The 17,013-nt window shown below is 56.2% G+C and overlaps 1 protein-coding gene across 1 annotated transcript; it reads left to right on the top strand.

The window, feature by feature from the left end:
* Positions 1 to 4,841: 4,841 nt before the first annotated feature.
* REN (renin) lies at positions 4,842 to 15,721 on the top strand. Its single transcript, XM_043485029.1, has 10 exons — positions 4,842 to 4,963; positions 9,281 to 9,431; positions 9,916 to 10,039; positions 10,530 to 10,648; positions 11,345 to 11,541; positions 13,266 to 13,274; positions 13,772 to 13,891; positions 14,263 to 14,407; positions 14,694 to 14,792; positions 15,382 to 15,721. Exons 1-10 carry the CDS (start codon positions 4,884 to 4,886, stop codon positions 15,541 to 15,543), a joined length of 1,206 nt encoding a protein of 401 aa, XP_043340964.1. The 5' UTR covers positions 4,842 to 4,883; the 3' UTR covers positions 15,544 to 15,721.
* Positions 15,722 to 17,013: the final 1,292 nt, after the last annotated feature.

Below are 17,013 nucleotides of genomic sequence, written 5' to 3' on the forward strand. Positions count from 1 at the left end.
GGCGGAGGGTGGTCTGGAACAGCTGGGCACAGAAAAACAAGGAATGGGAAAGGAGGGGGGAGATGACGAACTTAATGAAGAGCAGAAAATTACACAAAGAAATGTAATTTTAATACACGTGAATGTTAATTTAATTATAATAATCTAAGTACTGACTTTTGATTTTGCCAAATCAAGAGGGACACAGTATAAGAGAAACCCTCAATTGCCATAAAAGAAATAATAATGAATAAAACTGAAAAATCTAGAAGTGGCAGTTTAAGCATAACTTTTAGGGATATGTATGACCAACAATAGCAAAATAGCCGAGAGAGATCAAGGGTTTTACCTCGGTAGAGCAGGACTTGTCATGGGGACTGGACACAGGGCTGGAGGTACTGGTTACCCTTAAAAGCCTTTGGGTTCTATTGGGTTTTAAAACTAGAGCCTTTATTTCTCTGATAAAGAAAGGAAAGAGAGAATAAATAGAGGAAAGTGTCCATTTTCTAGGAAATGTTCTTGGGATACAACCACTTCCCTCCACTTCCCTGGTGAGACTAGCACACAAAACCGAGCACCTTCCCGTCAGAACCACTGCCCCGGGTCACCACCCCCGCCCAGCACACACACACACACACACACACACCCCTGCACACACGCGCGCACACACATGTGCACACGCGCACACACACGCACACACACACGCATGCACACACACGCCCTCCACTGAGCTGCTCCACTGGTACCCCTCTTTCAGAAAAGGAACCTTATTCTAGTTTAAGCTTTCTCTGATAATGGACCCGACCCCCAGTGCCATCTGGGGAAGCAGTGTATTATGCTTCCAGCTTCCATGCCTCAGGATATGGGGTCTGGTCCCACTACACTGGTGCGTCTCATTTCAGAAATTCTCCTTTGACCAGGCTCTCCCACCAAGCCCTCAGCCTCCCTGCAGATCCTGTCATCCCGCTCAGGCCCCTGCTCCTCCCAAGGCCTGGGTGACCTGCCTTCAATTTCCTGGGCCATCACTTGAGCAGGCCTTGAGTTGGGATCACCCCAACCCTGTGACTGGGTTTCTGGTCCTCCAAGGTCCGCAGAACAACTGGCTGAGGACTCGTGGATCTCTGCATCCCTGCCCCCACTTCAAGGCGCTCCTGGCCCCAGCCCCAACGCCTCCCCAGCAGTCACCCCTCCGGAGGGCCTACCCACACAAGCAGCCCTGGCTGGCTATTAAACTCCACTCTGGGTCTTTTTTTCCCGTTCGAGGCCCCAGCTGCTCATCTCTGCAAGCTCAGTGCTCCCATCTGATTGAAAAATTCCTCCGAGGAGGCAGCTGGGCCATCTGGGGGTGGGGGGTTAAGTGTGACGTGGGGAGGAAGACAGGTAAAGAAAAGATGTGTCTATTTTTATCTTTGCTCCTGCTTCCCCATTTGCTTTCTATGCACAGAAGCAGGACCAGTCCAGAGATATTTAGCTCCCCGATTCTAAGCCTCAGTGAATTCCACCTCTTTCCACCTTCCCCAGGGCTATAGCTTTGGCAAGAGCTTTCCACTAAACTAATACCGGTGGAAATAAATCCATGAACCTTTCAAAGCAGCAAAAACCAGGCTCTCTGTGCCAGTCAGCCTTCTCCCCCTCTACCCTTCACCCCTGCTGGCCCCTCCATCCTTGGTCACAATCCTGAATCTCCTTGGAATCACTGTCCTAGAGCAAAGGGGGTTTGGGACCACTTTTAGAGAAACCGTGAGTCCCACTGTTTCCTGAGAGATTTGCAGCACCTCAGCCCCCTGCAAAAGTCCCTTCCCCCAGCCTGCACGCCTGGTGGATCTGAAGAGAGCAGAGAGGCTGGAGGGATTTACGCTTTTCCGGAGGCCACTGGCGTCACAGGCCTGCCCCAGGGGAGAGGGCAGGTGCCGCCCAGCCCCTGCCTCTGCCCCGGCCGCTTCTCGACCTCCAGGTGACGCAGCCTGGAGCCTCGCCGGGGACTCCGCAGGGGCTTCCGTGGGAAACCCTGGACCCGGGCTGATGGGGCCGCGCGATAACCTGAGAAAGGTCCCTACCAACCCACGCTCCTTCCCTCCCACAGCCCGGGACACTGGTGGGCCCCAGCTAGGAGGGAGACCCACCCGCCATCCTGACTGTCCCCACTCGACACTGGAGACGGGAGGGTAATAGGCTGGCCACTGGGCAGGCAGGCAGGACCACAGAATCCTAAAACACCGACTGCCTGTCCCAGGGTCTGGGGCGACCCCAGGCAGGGCATTTGTGGTCACTGGACAGCTCTGACTGCTCAGCGGTCCTCCTTAGAGTGGAGCTGAAACCGGATTCTTTCTCCCTGCCAGCACAGACCTCGGCTCTGTGCAATGAGGCTGCACAAACAGCTCTGGTTCCAGTTTCTGTGGAAGAACCTTCAAGGGCTCTGTGACCCCTGAGGCCTCTTGCTCCCAGTGAAGCTTCTGCCGAGCCGACCATGGACCTCCAGGTCTTGATTCTGGGATTCCTGCTGGTTCTGACTCTGGGCCACAGTCTCGCTGGGATGTGGGACCCGGTGTCTGGCCTCAGGATCCAGGTCCCACAAGGGTGAGGCGGGTGGGCTGAGAGGAGCTGGTGAGAAAGGCTGCCACTCCAGCCGCGGCCAGGGTCTGGAGAAAGTAGAGCCGATGGTGTCCGGGCCACGTCACCCCTCAGAAGCTGGCTCCCTGCCTCCCCACTGGGCCTGCGAACCTGGTCTGCAGTCTGACAAACGTGTCTCTCCTGGAGGTCACTCCCTTTTCTGTTGACACTGCTTCACAGGGCCAGCACTCACGAGCTGCGCACACCGGCCAGATGCAGGGAGGTGGGCGGGACAGAGCCTAGGGCCACAGACGCCTGACCGGCTGGGGGAACCCCGGCCCTGCCTTTGCCGTAGAAGAGTCCAGAGTCCGGACGGAGGACACAGCTGAGGGTCACGCTGCACCGGGCGTCTACACTGCAGCAAGGCCGCGCCTCTGAAGAGCTCTCTGTCCACAGAGAGCTCTGCGGGCTGGCAGACTCAGCCCCAGCCCAGCACCCTCTCCTTTGCATCCTGTGAGCTTGGGCGGGCACTTAGCCCCAGAGAGGAGCCTGGAGTCCCGGGCACACTGCTCAGCTTGCCCTTCCCTGAGTCCTCTGAGGCCTCAGCCTCCCGTCTGAGCATGGGGGCTGAGGGTCCCCGCTTACAGGGCTGCAGACAAAGAATAGTGCTTCTGTTACCTTTGTAACTCTCGCATCTGGAAAAGTGTCTGATACATAAGAAACGCTCAGTGATACTTGCTAATGAATGAAAGCACTGAGACCTACAGATATGCTTAATAAATATTTATTCAGTCTGATAAGACAGAAGTTCCCACTAAAAGGTTCTCCCGGGCCCTCAAATGCTTCCCCCAGTGCCAACCACAATGCTTGAAAATTATCCAGTGAGAGTTTGTACCAAGAAGCACTAGCTTCTCCCATCCTTCGGCAAGGGTCTTATAATTTCAGAGATCCTGACGCATTAAGTAGTCCGCACACTGGCAACAGAGTTTAGCTCCTCTGGTTAAGTTCTTTCTGCCCACAGGTGCAGAGAGCAGCACCCTGAAGACACAGGACTTGGCTATTAGAGCGTCCACACAGGCGGGCACCCTGGGGTCACCCAGCGCCTGCTTCCTCACACCCCCTGGGGACTACGGCCCAGAGAGGGGAGGATGCCCCCACGTCACACAGCAAGTTGGGGGTATGGTCAGAACCGGATGCCAGGCCCCTGGCCCTGCCCATCACGGTTCACTGGACGCTCATGTGATGAGTGGTGAGCACCACTCTGGGCGAGAGGCAGAGGCACGCACAGCGAAATGATTCCGAGAGGACAGCCGAGGCCTGTGCGCCCACAGAAGGCACGCGTCTGCACTGTGGGAGCCCCAGCCGAGATAGTCGATTCCAGGCTGGATCCATGCCTGCTTCCTGGAGGAGACAGAGATCCTGGAAGTGGGCCCCAAAGAGTGAGCAGGGAGGAGCCAGGAGAGGCAGTCCTAGGCTGCACAAACAGCCTCCACCCTGGGATTCAGGGGCCAGGTGGATGTGTGTGAGCGGCTCCAGACCGCTGGTAAGCCACAAGGAAGGAGGCAGAGACGTGCCCCAGAGAGGAGTCAGGGAGAAGCAGAGAGAGGGAGAGGAGTGCAAAGACCAGCTGCTCCACCTCGCTCTTGGGCAGAAAGCAGCCTCCCCCAGTCCTGGGGCCTTCCCCTCCCTTCCACCAACACAGGTCGTCTGAAGATGGACACACGTCCCCTGCCCCAGCTCCTTACTTCCAGAGGAGGTCTGTGCTGCACTTTCCCATAAACAGCCGCTGCTAACAGAGACCTGGGGGGAGGCCACGTCGGGGCTCCCTGGGTCTGGCTCTGTCAGGGAGTGAGCTGGAGGGATCACCCACGTTCCAGATGGCAACACTGAGATGCAGCCTGGGAGACGCCAGTCAGGGGCACAGCCAAGGTTAACACAGAGGCTAGGGGTCGGGGAGACGGGCTTGGGGGCTGGAAACCGGGGTTCTGTGCTGGTCCCAGCCCTGTCCTGGTTCCCGGGCAGTGCTGTTCCTCACTGGCCTCTGTCTTCCCCGAGGGGTCACAGGGCCAGGCTGAGACTGGGCTGCTGGCGTCACGGTGCAGCCTTCCTTTCCCACAGCCCTCCTTCTGGCCCCCCTGCTCCACGTCAGAAACCTGGTCACCCTTCACCCACTTAGCTCAGTCCCATGGAGGGATTTATTACCGGCTGCCCCGCCATCTGCCCCGCGGTAATAAATCAGGGCAGAGCAGAATCGCAGCCATCCCGAGTGTGCAGTGTATATAAAAGGAGAGGGTGCTTCAGGGGACCCCAGAGCGAGCTGGGCACCCAGGCGAAGCGTGGACCAGAGCAGCAAGATGCCTCTCTGGGGACTCCTGCTGGTGCTCTGGGGCTCCTGCACCTTCAGTCTCCCTGCAGACACGGCTGCCTTCAGAAGGTAACTGGGAGAAAGGGCAGGGGAGGAGGGGTCGTCACTTTCCTGACTTGGGGGTGGGGGTTCAAACAAGTGATGCCACCCCCGTCACCCTGTCCTCACAAGCAGCCGGGCAGGGAGAGTCTCATCCCATTCAGAGAGGTCAGGTGACCTGCCCGATGTCACACAGCCAGCAGAGGCACTAGCTGAGCCTTTTGATCCTGGCCCAGAGTTTTCAGTTCCTGCACAGATCACCATGCTAGGCACTTTGAGGGGACTCGGAGATGACTGAGACATGTTCTCTGCCCCTCGGGAGCTCACAGCCTAATTGCTAAGAAGGGTGTGGTGTGGTTAAATCTACCAGGGAAGCAGGGCAACACAGTGGTTAAATGCAAGGCTTCCAGAACCGAATAGTCCTGGCTTAAATTCTGTTCCACTAGCAGTGCCAAACTAACTCTGGAACCAGGGGCAAGACCCTGAACCTGGCCGGGTCCAAGTTTGCCACTTTAATTTTTTTAATATTCATTTATTTAGCTACACTGCCTGCTTGGATCTTCATGGCAGCAGGCAGGATCTTTTAGTTGTGGTGTGAGAACTCTTAGTTGCAGCATATGGGATCTAGTTCCCTGACTGGGGACTGAACCCAGGCCCCCGGCATTGGGAGCATGGAGTCTTGGCCACTGGACCACCAGGGAAGTTCCAGTTTACCATTTTTAAAACAGGGATAATAAAATACCTATTTTACAGAGCTGCTTTGAAGACTGAATGAGATATTGCCTGTAAATGCCTCAGCCTGGTGCAGGCATGCTGTAAAAACCCAGCTGTTACCATCTCCAGGGGGATTATCACAAATATTAAAAGAGAGGTTTAAGGCTGCCCACAAAGGAGGAGGATAAAGACCTAACATCCATGTTTGGTGACAGGCCCTGAGGGGACCCTGACGGCTCAGCTGCTAAAGAATCCGCCCGCAGTGCAGGAGACCTGGGTTCGATCCCTGGGTTGGGAAGATCCTCTGGAGAAGGAAGGGCTACCCACTCCAGTATTCTGGCCTGGAGAATTCCATGGACTGTATAGTCCATGGGGTCGCAAAGAATCGGACATGACTGACGACTTTCACTTTCAGTTTGTTCCCTGAGGGAACAAGCAATTCTTCAAGGCTGCAGGAGCTTCAAGGTGGGAGAGAGCCTCCTAGAGAAAGTGTTTCACGCTGGGGAAGCAGATGGGACCAGAAGACCTGAAGTTAAGGGGCAGGCTTTCATAACAGTGGTAGTTGCTAGGCCTGTAAAGTGCTGAGGACTTCATAGAATTGTTTCCTGTGTCTCAGCTCAAATCATCCTCCCAACAGTCCCATTTTATAGCTGGGGACACTGAGGTTCAGGGAGGTCAGATGTAGGAGGCTCAGCCTGGGCATGCACTGCGCCACGTGTTTCCAAAGCCTCTTTCCTCTGCTCCAGGGAGAGTAGCTGCTGGGCTGGGGGGCGGTGTGCGAGTCGGGGCGTTTCCCAGTGGCAGCGTGTGCCTGGGCGTGGCCCCCACCCCCAGGATAAAGGGAGGGAAAGGAAAAAAACATTCTCCCTCGTCTCTTCAGAATGAGAAGAAGAATGGAACTGGACCATGGTGAAGAGGGAGTCAGGCTTTCCAAATGTACTTAGAGGAGTTTTGCTAACTGACATGAACTTCCCATGCAAGGCTCTTTGGCGCTCTGAACGGCAGATCCCATTCTCAAGGTGCTGTCACCGCCTTTTACACACAGAGGCCTTTTACATGTACTGAGCAACTGGGCAACTCAATCTGCAAAGTGCTTACTCTTGGTGGTAGGTACTACCGTTAAGTCCACTGCTACAGAGGCCCAAAGAGGCCAGGTCAGCTGCTCAGAAGCAGGCAGGTAGGAGGGGATTTGAGCACATCCCCACGACCACTACACCCTCATCACAGACGGCACGAGGCTGTGCAGTGCTGGTTATGGACACCAGGGGAAAATGGGACCGGCGCCCAGGCAAAGGGGAGGCCAGCGTGGGGGCACGGGGCTTCCAGGAGGCGGGGCGCACGCTGGCCTCGAGGGCTGGAAAATGCTGCAAAGTGCTGGCCTGGGGGAGAGGGGGAGAGAAAGGGGAGAAGGAAGGGATTCTCCAAAAGGAGAGAGTAAAAGAGGTCCAGAGTAAACAGTGGGAAAGGAGCCCTCTCTGGGGCCAAGCCGTCTCTGTTCCTCCATTTCCCATCTGTAAAATGAGAATACTAAAGGTACTCACCTCAGGTGATGGCTGAGAATCAAATAGATCAAAGTCGTGAAAATACTTTGTGGAAGAACAGACCATGTTATGAATGTGGCAAGTCATTTCTGTTACAATATTAAAACCAACAGGCATGAAAGTTGCATTCATGTTTGTGGGCAAAATGCATGGGGCCTGAGAAGGAAAGGCTAGTGCAAGTACAGAAGAAGAAACAGGGACCCTCCAAACACTGGGCTGCAAGCCCAGGACCCCCAACAACAGCTCAGGTTGTGGCACACAGCCTTCACGTTGGAGTCCGGGGACCCCTCTTGGGAGAGGGGCCAGTCAGGGCACCTTGGATCCCTGCTGCACCTACATCCCTCACCCCCGAGTGAGGACAGCCAGCCTGCAGAATGGGAACGAGGTCACGTGGTGAGGGTGGCCTGCACAGTGCTGGGCACCCGTATGGTGGCAGCTCAGGGTGACGTGACTTTCCCAGTTCTCTCTAACTCTGCCTCCTGAAGGAGACAGGAAACCGTCAGGACAAGCAGCGGAGGGCCTGGGACCCAGGCTCAGGAAGGCGCGTCTTCCCGAGGACAGGCTGCACAGGCACTCTGGAGACGCCTGCCTCTCCCCACCCGGCCCAGTCCAGCCCCAGGGCCCTGGCCGGGTGCGGCCTGCTGCTTCCTGGAGCCCGGGCGCCGGCCGTGTGGGCATGTGCTGCCACCTGCAGGTCCTGCATGGCACTGCCTCACCCATCCAGCCGTTAGGCGGCACGCCCAGCCTTCACCTCCTCCAGTCCAGTCCAGTTCAGTCCAGTTCAGTAGCTCAGCTGTGTCTGACTCTTTGCGACCCCATGAACCGCAGCACGCCAGGCCTCCCTGTCCATCACCAACTCCCGGAGTCCACCCAAACCCATGTCCATCGAGTTGGTGATGCCATCCAACCGTCTCATCCTCTGTCGTCCCCTTCTCCTCCTGCCCTCAATCTTTCCCAGCATCAGGGTCTTTTCAGATGAGTCAGCTCTTCGCATCAGGTGGCCAAAGTATTAGAGTTTCAGCTTCAGAATCTGTCCTTCCAATGAATATTCAGGACTGATTTCCTTTAGGATTGACTGGTTGAATCTCCTTGTAGTTCAAGGGACTCTTAAGAGTCTTCTCCAACACCACAGTTCAAAAGCATCAACTCTTCGGTGCTCAGCTTTCTTTAGAGTCCAACTCTCACATCCATACATGACCACTGGAAAATCCATAGCCTTGACTAGATGGACCTTTGTTGACAAAGTAATGTCTCTGCTTTTCAATATGCTGTCTAGGTTCGTCATAACTTTCCTTCCAAGGAGTAAGCGTCTTTTAATTTCATGGCTGCAATCACCATCTGCAGTGATTTTGGAGCCCAAAACATAAAGTCAGCCACTGTTTCCACTGTTTCCCCATCTATTTGCCATGAAGTGATGGGACTGGATGCCATGATCTTAGTTTTCTGAATGTTGAGCTTTAAGCCAACTTTTTCATTCTCCTCTTTCACCTTGATCAAGAGGCTCTTTAGTTCTTTTTCACTTTCTGCCATCAGGGTGGTGTCATCTGCATATCTGAGGTTATTGATATTTCTCCCGGCAATCTTGATTCCAGCCTGTGCTTCCTCCAGCCCAGCGTTTCTCATGATGTGCTCTGCATATAAGTTAAATAAGCAGGGTGACAACATGCAGCCTTGACGTCCTCCTTTCCCGATTTGGAACCAGTCTAGAGGGGAAGTCAGTGCTGTTTCCTCTCCCTCCTCCCACCCGCTGGAGCCCCTCGAAGGTGGTGATGATCTTTGTATCTCTAGTATCCAGCATGGTGCAGGCACAGAGTAGGTGTCCAACCTGTGAATGTGGAGTGAATGAATGAACAAATGACCTTAAAAGGAGCAAATTTAAACAACAGGAGCGAGTTAATTGAGGGTCATTTAATACCAGCGCAGATAACCACGGAGGTCTATAAAATCTCCTTCAGAGACTTAAGGGCTCAAGAGTGATACCTAGGTGCCTGGGCTAAGGTTGGGGTAGTTTTGTTAGAAGCTTCTAGAACTCTACCATTACTATGGGAGGGGACAGAGCTCTTCTACTTTTCCTTACTCCATCATGGGCCAGGATCTTCCTCAAGAAGATGCCCTCGGTCCGGGAAAGCCTGAAGGAGCGAGGCGTGGACATGGCCCGGCTGGGTGCTGAGTGGAGCCAGCTCAGCAAGACTCTCTCCTTTGGCAACCGCACCTCCCCTGTGGTCCTCACCAACTACCTGGACGTGAGTGCCCAGCTCGGTCCCTTGCCCACTTCACTCTCTCCTTCTTTCGGGCCTAAGGCTTTCTTTGCCCTTTTTGAGCACCTCACGAAATTCCCATTTCACAGCTGAAAAGACTGAGGCACAGAGGACGGGAAGGAGCCCAGAGATGGGCTCATGTTTGGAACTCAGGAATCCAGGCCCTGGGCCCCCAAGTACAGGTGTTGGGGTGGCAGGGGCTCAGTGAAGCATCAGGGTTTCCATGGGGCGTGGGGCATCTCCCTGCTTCACCAGCAGTATGTTTAATTTGCCCTCCTGTCTTACTGAGCCTCCCACTTCCTGGCAGGTCATGAGATACTGCTAAGCCTCCAACTCCATCCCTGCTGAAAATGGAAGCACAGAGAGGCTGCATGGTCTGCCTCATCTCACCCCAAGTTCCAAAGAGCATATCAGGAAGACCCCAAGGCCCCCCAAGCCCCTCAGGCCACCTCTCTCCTTCGCCCTGCAGGCCCAGTACTACGGTGAGATCGGCATCGGCACCCCGCCGCAGACCTTCAAAGTCATCTTTGACACGGGCTCCGCCAACCTCTGGGTGCCTTCCACCAAGTGCAGCCCCCTGTACACGGCCTGTGGTGAGACGGGGCCCGGTGCCTCCCCCACCGCGCCCGCCGGGCCTCAGGGCCCAGCTCGGCACCTCCTGCCTGCCTTTGGGCCCCCTGCCCCTGAGAGGAGGGAAGAGAATGTCTCCCACTGTTCTGACATGACCACCGAGTAAAAAGCAGGCTCCAGAAGGACTGAGTTCTCAGACCTATTCAGAGAGTGGGCTCTGACTCCTTAACCTCAGGGAGCCAGTGAGTGCTTCCGGGGACCAGAGTCCTCTCGCCATCCCGGGGTTAGCAACTACTTTAAAATACTTCATCTGAGACAAAATTCTCAGAGACACGAGCACATTACAGGGGCCCAAGAAATACAGTCCTTGATTGATAAAGCACATTTTTCAAGCCTCCCAGCTCAGGGCCGCCCCGTCTTTGCACTCAGGCCTCGACACCTGGGCCCCACCCAGCGCCTGCCTTCAAACCCTTCCCTGGGCCTCTCGGCCCTGAGCCTGTGTCTCCCCACCAGAGATCCACAGCCTCTACGACTCCCTGGAATCCTCCAGCTACGTGGAGAACGGGACGGAGTTCACCATCCACTACGGATCCGGGAAGGTCAAAGGTTTCCTGAGCCAGGACCTGGTGACCGTGAGTCAGGCTGTCTCGGCTCATCTGCCCTCCTTGTCCCCAGACCTCCCTAGCGCCCGCGGTTGGGGACGGTGCAGCCCAGCCCACCTTGGAGGAGCACCCTCCTCTGCCACTGCTCCCTGGAGCTGCTAGCACCCGGGGCAGAGCAGACAGACCTGAATTCTGGGCACGACCTGAGCGACCTGTGAGGGCCTCTGCAGCTAAGGCATTCGTGGAGCTTGTCCCGACAGTCTCCAATCGAGGAACCTGCTTGGGGTCATCCGGCTCTGACCGGGCTCTTAGCCAGACCCTAGACTGAGATCCCGAGTCAGGGTCAGGGTCAAGGGTACTGTCAGCCTTGTGGCCAGGAGCACTTTTGGAGTTAGGCATAGTTGTATGGTCATGGCTGAATTCAGAGTGTGGAGTTAGGGTCAGTCCTGGTTCTCACGGTCGCTTGGTCTGTGTCTGGCCCGCCTCCATCTCTAGGATTCTCCATTCCAGAAGCGTGAAGGGCAGGCCTGACTGTGGCGCCGCCTTCTCAGCCCCTGCCCTCCTAGCCCCTCTGGACGCCCCAGCCCAGATGTGTGTTAGGAGGGCTGCCGTGCACGTGAGGCTGACGAAGGGGTCACACCCTGGGGCCCCACATGGGGAGGCCTGGACCGGACTCCGGCCAGGGTGGCCCGCGAGCTTGGTCTCCCCTGGTGCTTCCTCCCACAGGTGGGTGGGATCACAGTCACACAGACCTTTGGCGAGGTCACGGAGCTGCCCCTGATGCCCTTCATGCTGGCCAAATTTGACGGCGTCCTGGGCATGGGCTTCCCCGCCCAGGCTGTCGGCGGCGTCACCCCTGTCTTTGACCACATCCTCGCCCAGCGGGTGCTGACGGAGGACGTCTTCTCCGTCTACTACAGCAGGTAGGCTGGGCCCGCGGGGCCGGGGCGGGCAGGGACGGGGCAGAGCCGGGGGAAGAGGCGGAGTGTCTGAGCCAGGACCGTGCTGTGTTCAGGATCAGGTGGTGCTCACTCCACATCCAGAACTATACGATCCAATGTGGAAGCAAATGCTTAAATGAAAAGGAAATAAAATCAGGCATTGAAATCCTCAGTCATACTGTACCTTTCAACTACTCAGTAGCCGCAGGGACTACCGGCTACCACATTGGACCATACAAGTACAGCACATTTCCATCTTGGCAGAAGATTCTTTCACTTACAGTTTAGTTCAGCACTGCTCTAGAGCAAGAGAAGAATGCAGAGTGGGGCATTGCCATGAGAGCTGGGCCTCCCCGTGAGGTCCTGGCTCCTCATGTGCACTGCTGACTTCATTCATGAGTCCCTTCACTTATCTGCTCAGTCCTTGACTCCACAACATTGGACACTGATATGACAAGCACGGTGCAAGGCTCAAGGGGTACAGCCATGAACACAGTGTATAAGACAGAGTCCCTGCCCTCACAGAGATTATAGTCCAGCAGGGAGGACAAGAAACATTACAATATGATGAGCAAAACAGGGCACATGAGGTTGAAACCCAGGTCAAGTGTACGCGCAGCACAGCCAGGCTTGGGGAAGCTACCACTAGCTGTGGAGCAGAGCTGTGATCTGCCCTGAGCTGCTGGGTATGAGCTGGAGACGAGGGATCATAGGTGTGAGAACTGCAGGCCAGTAGCAGTGAGGACAGAGGGGAAGGTCAGCATCCAGAAACATCACAAAGACAAAATGGAAAGGAGTGTCTGGTTTGGTAAGAGAAAGAGAGTGACTGAGAAAAGGCCACCAACTGGCGGTCAGGGGCAGTCTCGGGAGGAGCTGCTTCCGAGGCCGAGCAAGGGCGGGCGGCAGGCTGTGCAGAGGAGGTGCGGGTCTCAGGGAGGGAAAGGCCTGTCCTGAGAAGTCTGCCCGGGGAGGGGCGCAGACATAGCTGCGCAGAGAGGCAGGGAGAGACGTGTGGGTGTCTGTAAATGCTGGAGGATGCCCGAGTAGGCCTGCAGGTGGGAGAAGCAGCCAGCAGAAGGTGAGAAACTGAAAAGATGGGAAAAGAGGAGATAATTGAGGGGAGGAGCCGAGAGGCCACGGGATGGAGAATCCCAGCAAAGAGGCCTTGTTGAGGGGAGGCCTTGCCTCTTTCTTTGCTTTGGGATGAGAAGGAGGAAATTTCCAGAGAGATGGTGAAGTGCTGGGAGAGGGGTAAGGGGAACTTGTCTAGCACAGGTGCACACGTACCGGATTTATGATGATGCAATTAATGCACTTTTGCACCAATAACATGTGTGACCTATGCGCTTCCATATGCACACACACTTGCCTCCTACTAACAGTGCTGGAAAACCCCATCTCTCTCTCTTACACACACACACACACATACACACACATAGGAAACCATCCCGAAGGCAGACCCTGACCTGTGGGAGGCATCATGCCACCTGGAGGAGAGGAAGCCGAGGGGCATCAGCTTCAGATGGGGCACCAGAGGTCCTGGCTCCAGTCCCCCACTCACTGCCGGGGTGACTTCAGCGACTTACCTGCTGGTGACTCCACTGCCTGTAGGGTAAAAAGAGTGTGTGATACCACCCTGCCAAACAACGGGCTGGTGGGGCTCACCTGAAACAAAAGCGCCCTTTCTGCTGTCTCTTTCTCTGCAGAGATTCCAAGTAAGGAGACGGAAAGCCCCCACTTGGCCCTGACCCTCCAGAGCGCCTGCCCCAGAATCACACATGTCACCTGCCGCAGACTCACTGCAGCGGGCCAGGCCCCACTGATGCCCAAGCCCTCCGCCCACCCCACCCCCACCCTGCCCACCACCCCAGCAGCTCCCCGGGGCCCATCCCAGGTGCCACGCACCTGCTCAGGCCCCAGTGAGGTGGGGGCGATCTGCATCTTGCACGCATTCTGCCCTGTCCTGTGTCTGCTCCTCCTGTGACCTCTCTGGGGAGGCTTTACTGGGTGCCGCTGGACCACCCTGGAACCCTCTGACTGAGCTTTGGGGACAGGCAGAGGTGGAGAAGCGGCCTGCCACGCCGCGCCCCAGCCTCGCTGCCCGACCCTGCTGCCTCTGCCGACCCTGAGCCTGGGCCCAGCCTCCCTGGTTGCTGGGGTTACTGAGTCCTGGAGGCCATGGGTGTCCACAACACTCTAATCTTCCCTTTAGGAATTCCCACTTGCTAGGGGGCGAGATCATGCTGGGAGGCAGTGACCCCCAGTATTACCAAGAGAACTTTCACTACGTGAGCATCAGCAAGCCTGGCTCCTGGCAGATCAGAATGAAAGGGTCGGGACCCTCAACCCTCTTCCCTCTGAAAGTGCTGCTGCTGCTGGGGGTGGGCCTGGGAGAGGGCCGGGCTGCTGTCCCGCCCTCTCTCCGAGTGCAGCCCTTGCTCTCTGCCTGCTTGGTCTGGGGTGGGGACACGGAGATGATGGGTCGGGGGGAGGGGGCGACGAGAAGAGGCGGAGGGTCACTGAGCCACATGCTGGGTGAGCAGCACCCTCCCCTTCCAGCTTGCGTGTCACGCCTCCCTCACCGCGTCCCCGGACCCCCGGCATGGCCTCCGTCACCTGCCCACACTCAGGAGAGCTGTGCAGCTTGGTGGCACCCTGCAGCCTTCTGTCCAGCTGTCTGTCTGACGCTGTGGCCTCCCCCAGGGTGTCTCTGCGGTCGACCACCTTGCTCTGTGAGGAGGGCTGCATGGTCGTAGTGGATACTGGTGCATCTTACATCTCGGGCCCCACTAGCTCCCTGAGACTGCTCATGGAGGCCTTGGGGGCCAAGGAGCTGAGCACGGATGAAGTAAGGAGCGGGGGAGGGGGCGGGCACCAGGGAGGAGGGTGCACCACCCGGCCCAGGCCCCCAGATCACCCCAGGATGCTTTGGTTCCGAAGGGGACCATCTCCGGCCTTCCTCTCCTGCCTCTCACACTCTCCCACATGTGGCCTGGGCCCTGGGAGGGGGGATTGGGAAGCTGGGGGCTGTGTCCACCCCTCTCCGGCAGAGGGGCCAGGCCACAAGCACAGGGCTGCGTCTCCTGGGGGATCTCCCACGCTCAAAGGGGCTCCTGTGACCCTACCCACTGCAGTATGTCGTGAACTGTAACCAGATGCCCACACTCCCCGACATCTCCTTCCACCTCGGAGGCAAAGCCTACACACTCACCAGCGCGGACTATGTGTTACAGGTGAGGCTCCAGTCTGCTCCTCAGTGACAGGGAGGAAGGGGGGGCAGGGGCCCAAAAACAGACATGTCATTATGCACAGATTACCTGCTAGACCAGTGGTTCTCAAACTTGGCTGCACAGTAGGGTTACCTGGGAGCTTTTACAAATCCCAGTAACAAGCTACATCCCAAACCGACTGATACCTCCGGGGGTAACTGGACAACAATGTTTACAAAACTCCCCAGGTAATTGCAGCGTGCAGCCAAATTTGGAAATCACTGTGCTCATCTCCTGATCTCCATCCTGATCATATGTCCCCATTAATGCTATCTGCTTTTTATACTCAGTATGTTTAGAGGTATTAATAACTTGTCTAGGACCAGAAGCTCTCCCAGACTGTGAGCTCCTGAAGGCAGCACTGTGTCGATGCGTTGTTAGCAGCATCGGCTTAGTGCCTGCCTCTAGGAGGGGTGTGGCCCATGATAGCTGAAAGGGCCAGGATGTGACGGAGGCCCAGTGTGGATGGGGCATAGGTGGGCAGATGCTGCTGAGGAGTCTGGCACGGTGGTTATGTGCCAGGTGGTGGAGAAACCCTTTTGCTTCCTGCCAGGACCCCTACAATAATGATGATCTGTGCACACTGGCCCTGCACGGTATGGACATCCCACCACCCACTGGACCAGTCTGGGTCCTGGGTGCCACCTTCATCCGCAAGTTCTACACGGAGTTTGATCGGCGTAACAATCGCATCGGCTTTGCCCTGGCCCGTTGAGGCCCTCTGCTGCCCTGGCCTGGCCTGGCCTAGAACTAGAGCACTCTCTGGGACCACCCCCCAACCCCTGCCTGCACCCTCACTCAGGGGGTGGAGCTCCTCCTGGACGCGTGCCCTGCCCCCAGCACTGGCTCTTCCCTTCTTTGAGGACCACAGAATAAAGACTTCATGTTCCCAACCCCACTGCACCTGGGTTATCAAGGATTTGAAACAGGGAAGTACAGTGTGTGTTCTTGTGCAGACAGGAATGTGACAGAAAGACAAACTATACAATCGCTCACAAACACAGGTTCCTGCATGCAGGGCTGATGCCACCCGTCCAACGTCAGCAGGGTTCAGATGGAGCTGTTTACACTACCCTGGACGAGAAGCTTGCAGAGAGCCAGCCCCTGGAGAACCAAAGCTAATGCTGTGGCAGTGGACTGTAGACAGAAAGATGCTCCAAGCTCACGGAGGTCAGCCGCTAGCTCAGGCTCTGTGCTTCCCCACGTAGCCCTTCAACATGCCATCTAAGGCAGTAACACCTAAACGCATAGAACCCCAGAGGTCTGTCTGATATTCCCTCTGTACATGAGGAGAAACTGAGCCTCAGAGAGTGAAAGCATTCGGCCAGGATTGCTCAGTGAAAACACAACTAGAAGGCTGCCCGTCTGACTCAGACCTTGAGATCTTCCCACCTTCCCACATATAGGTGAACCGTCACAGGTTCAGAGCTTCAGCCACCCCGGTACGGCCCCAGGTGCACCAGCACATAGATCTATGCACTGCACTCTTGCATATCACAAGACCTGGGGCTCAGGCCGAGGTCTTCTCCCACTCTGACGCCTTGGACGGTCTGTGGGAGACGTGTAGCTTGGGGAGTAAGAGACCATATCTGCCCGAATGAAGCCACTGACACTGTCCCTCTTCATGACAGCTGCTCACCCCTCTTCTGACTGAAAGAAGTGAGGCACTGAGGGGCTCACCCAGGCCCCAGCAAACCTCATACTCAAGAATTACCGCCTGTTGGGATTGTATGGAACCCCAGGACCTCTCCCGGGCAGCATTCCCACATCTGTGACACCCCTGTGCAGAGCCAGGAGCATGACTCTCTGAGTCTTCTTGCCTGCTTAGCTGTATTTCCTCGCTGCAGGAAGGTTTGGAGTCAGAGTCCTTTCCCAACATCCTGGGCTCTGTGACCTTAAGCAGCCCCCACCCCCAACATCTTCTATCCTATTCTATAAGACAGTCATATAGACTGCTTACATTAAACATAAAATTGAATTAAATGTTGCACTAGCCCCATTTCAGTCGCTGGACAGTTACACGTGGCTGGTGGTCACAGCCCTGGACAACACATAAACAGAACACTCATCAGCCCAGAAGTTTTGAGGGGCAGAGCGGGATTCTGGGCAGCAATGAGGCCAGGGGCCTTGAGGTTGGGAGGTTCCCGAAGAGGTGAAAAGGGCAACGTGGGGAAGCAGGCACTTT

This window comes from Cervus canadensis, chromosome 13, assembly GCF_019320065.1.
Source record: "Cervus canadensis isolate Bull #8, Minnesota chromosome 13, ASM1932006v1, whole genome shotgun sequence".
Classification (NCBI taxonomy): domain Eukaryota; kingdom Metazoa; phylum Chordata; class Mammalia; order Artiodactyla; family Cervidae; genus Cervus; species Cervus canadensis.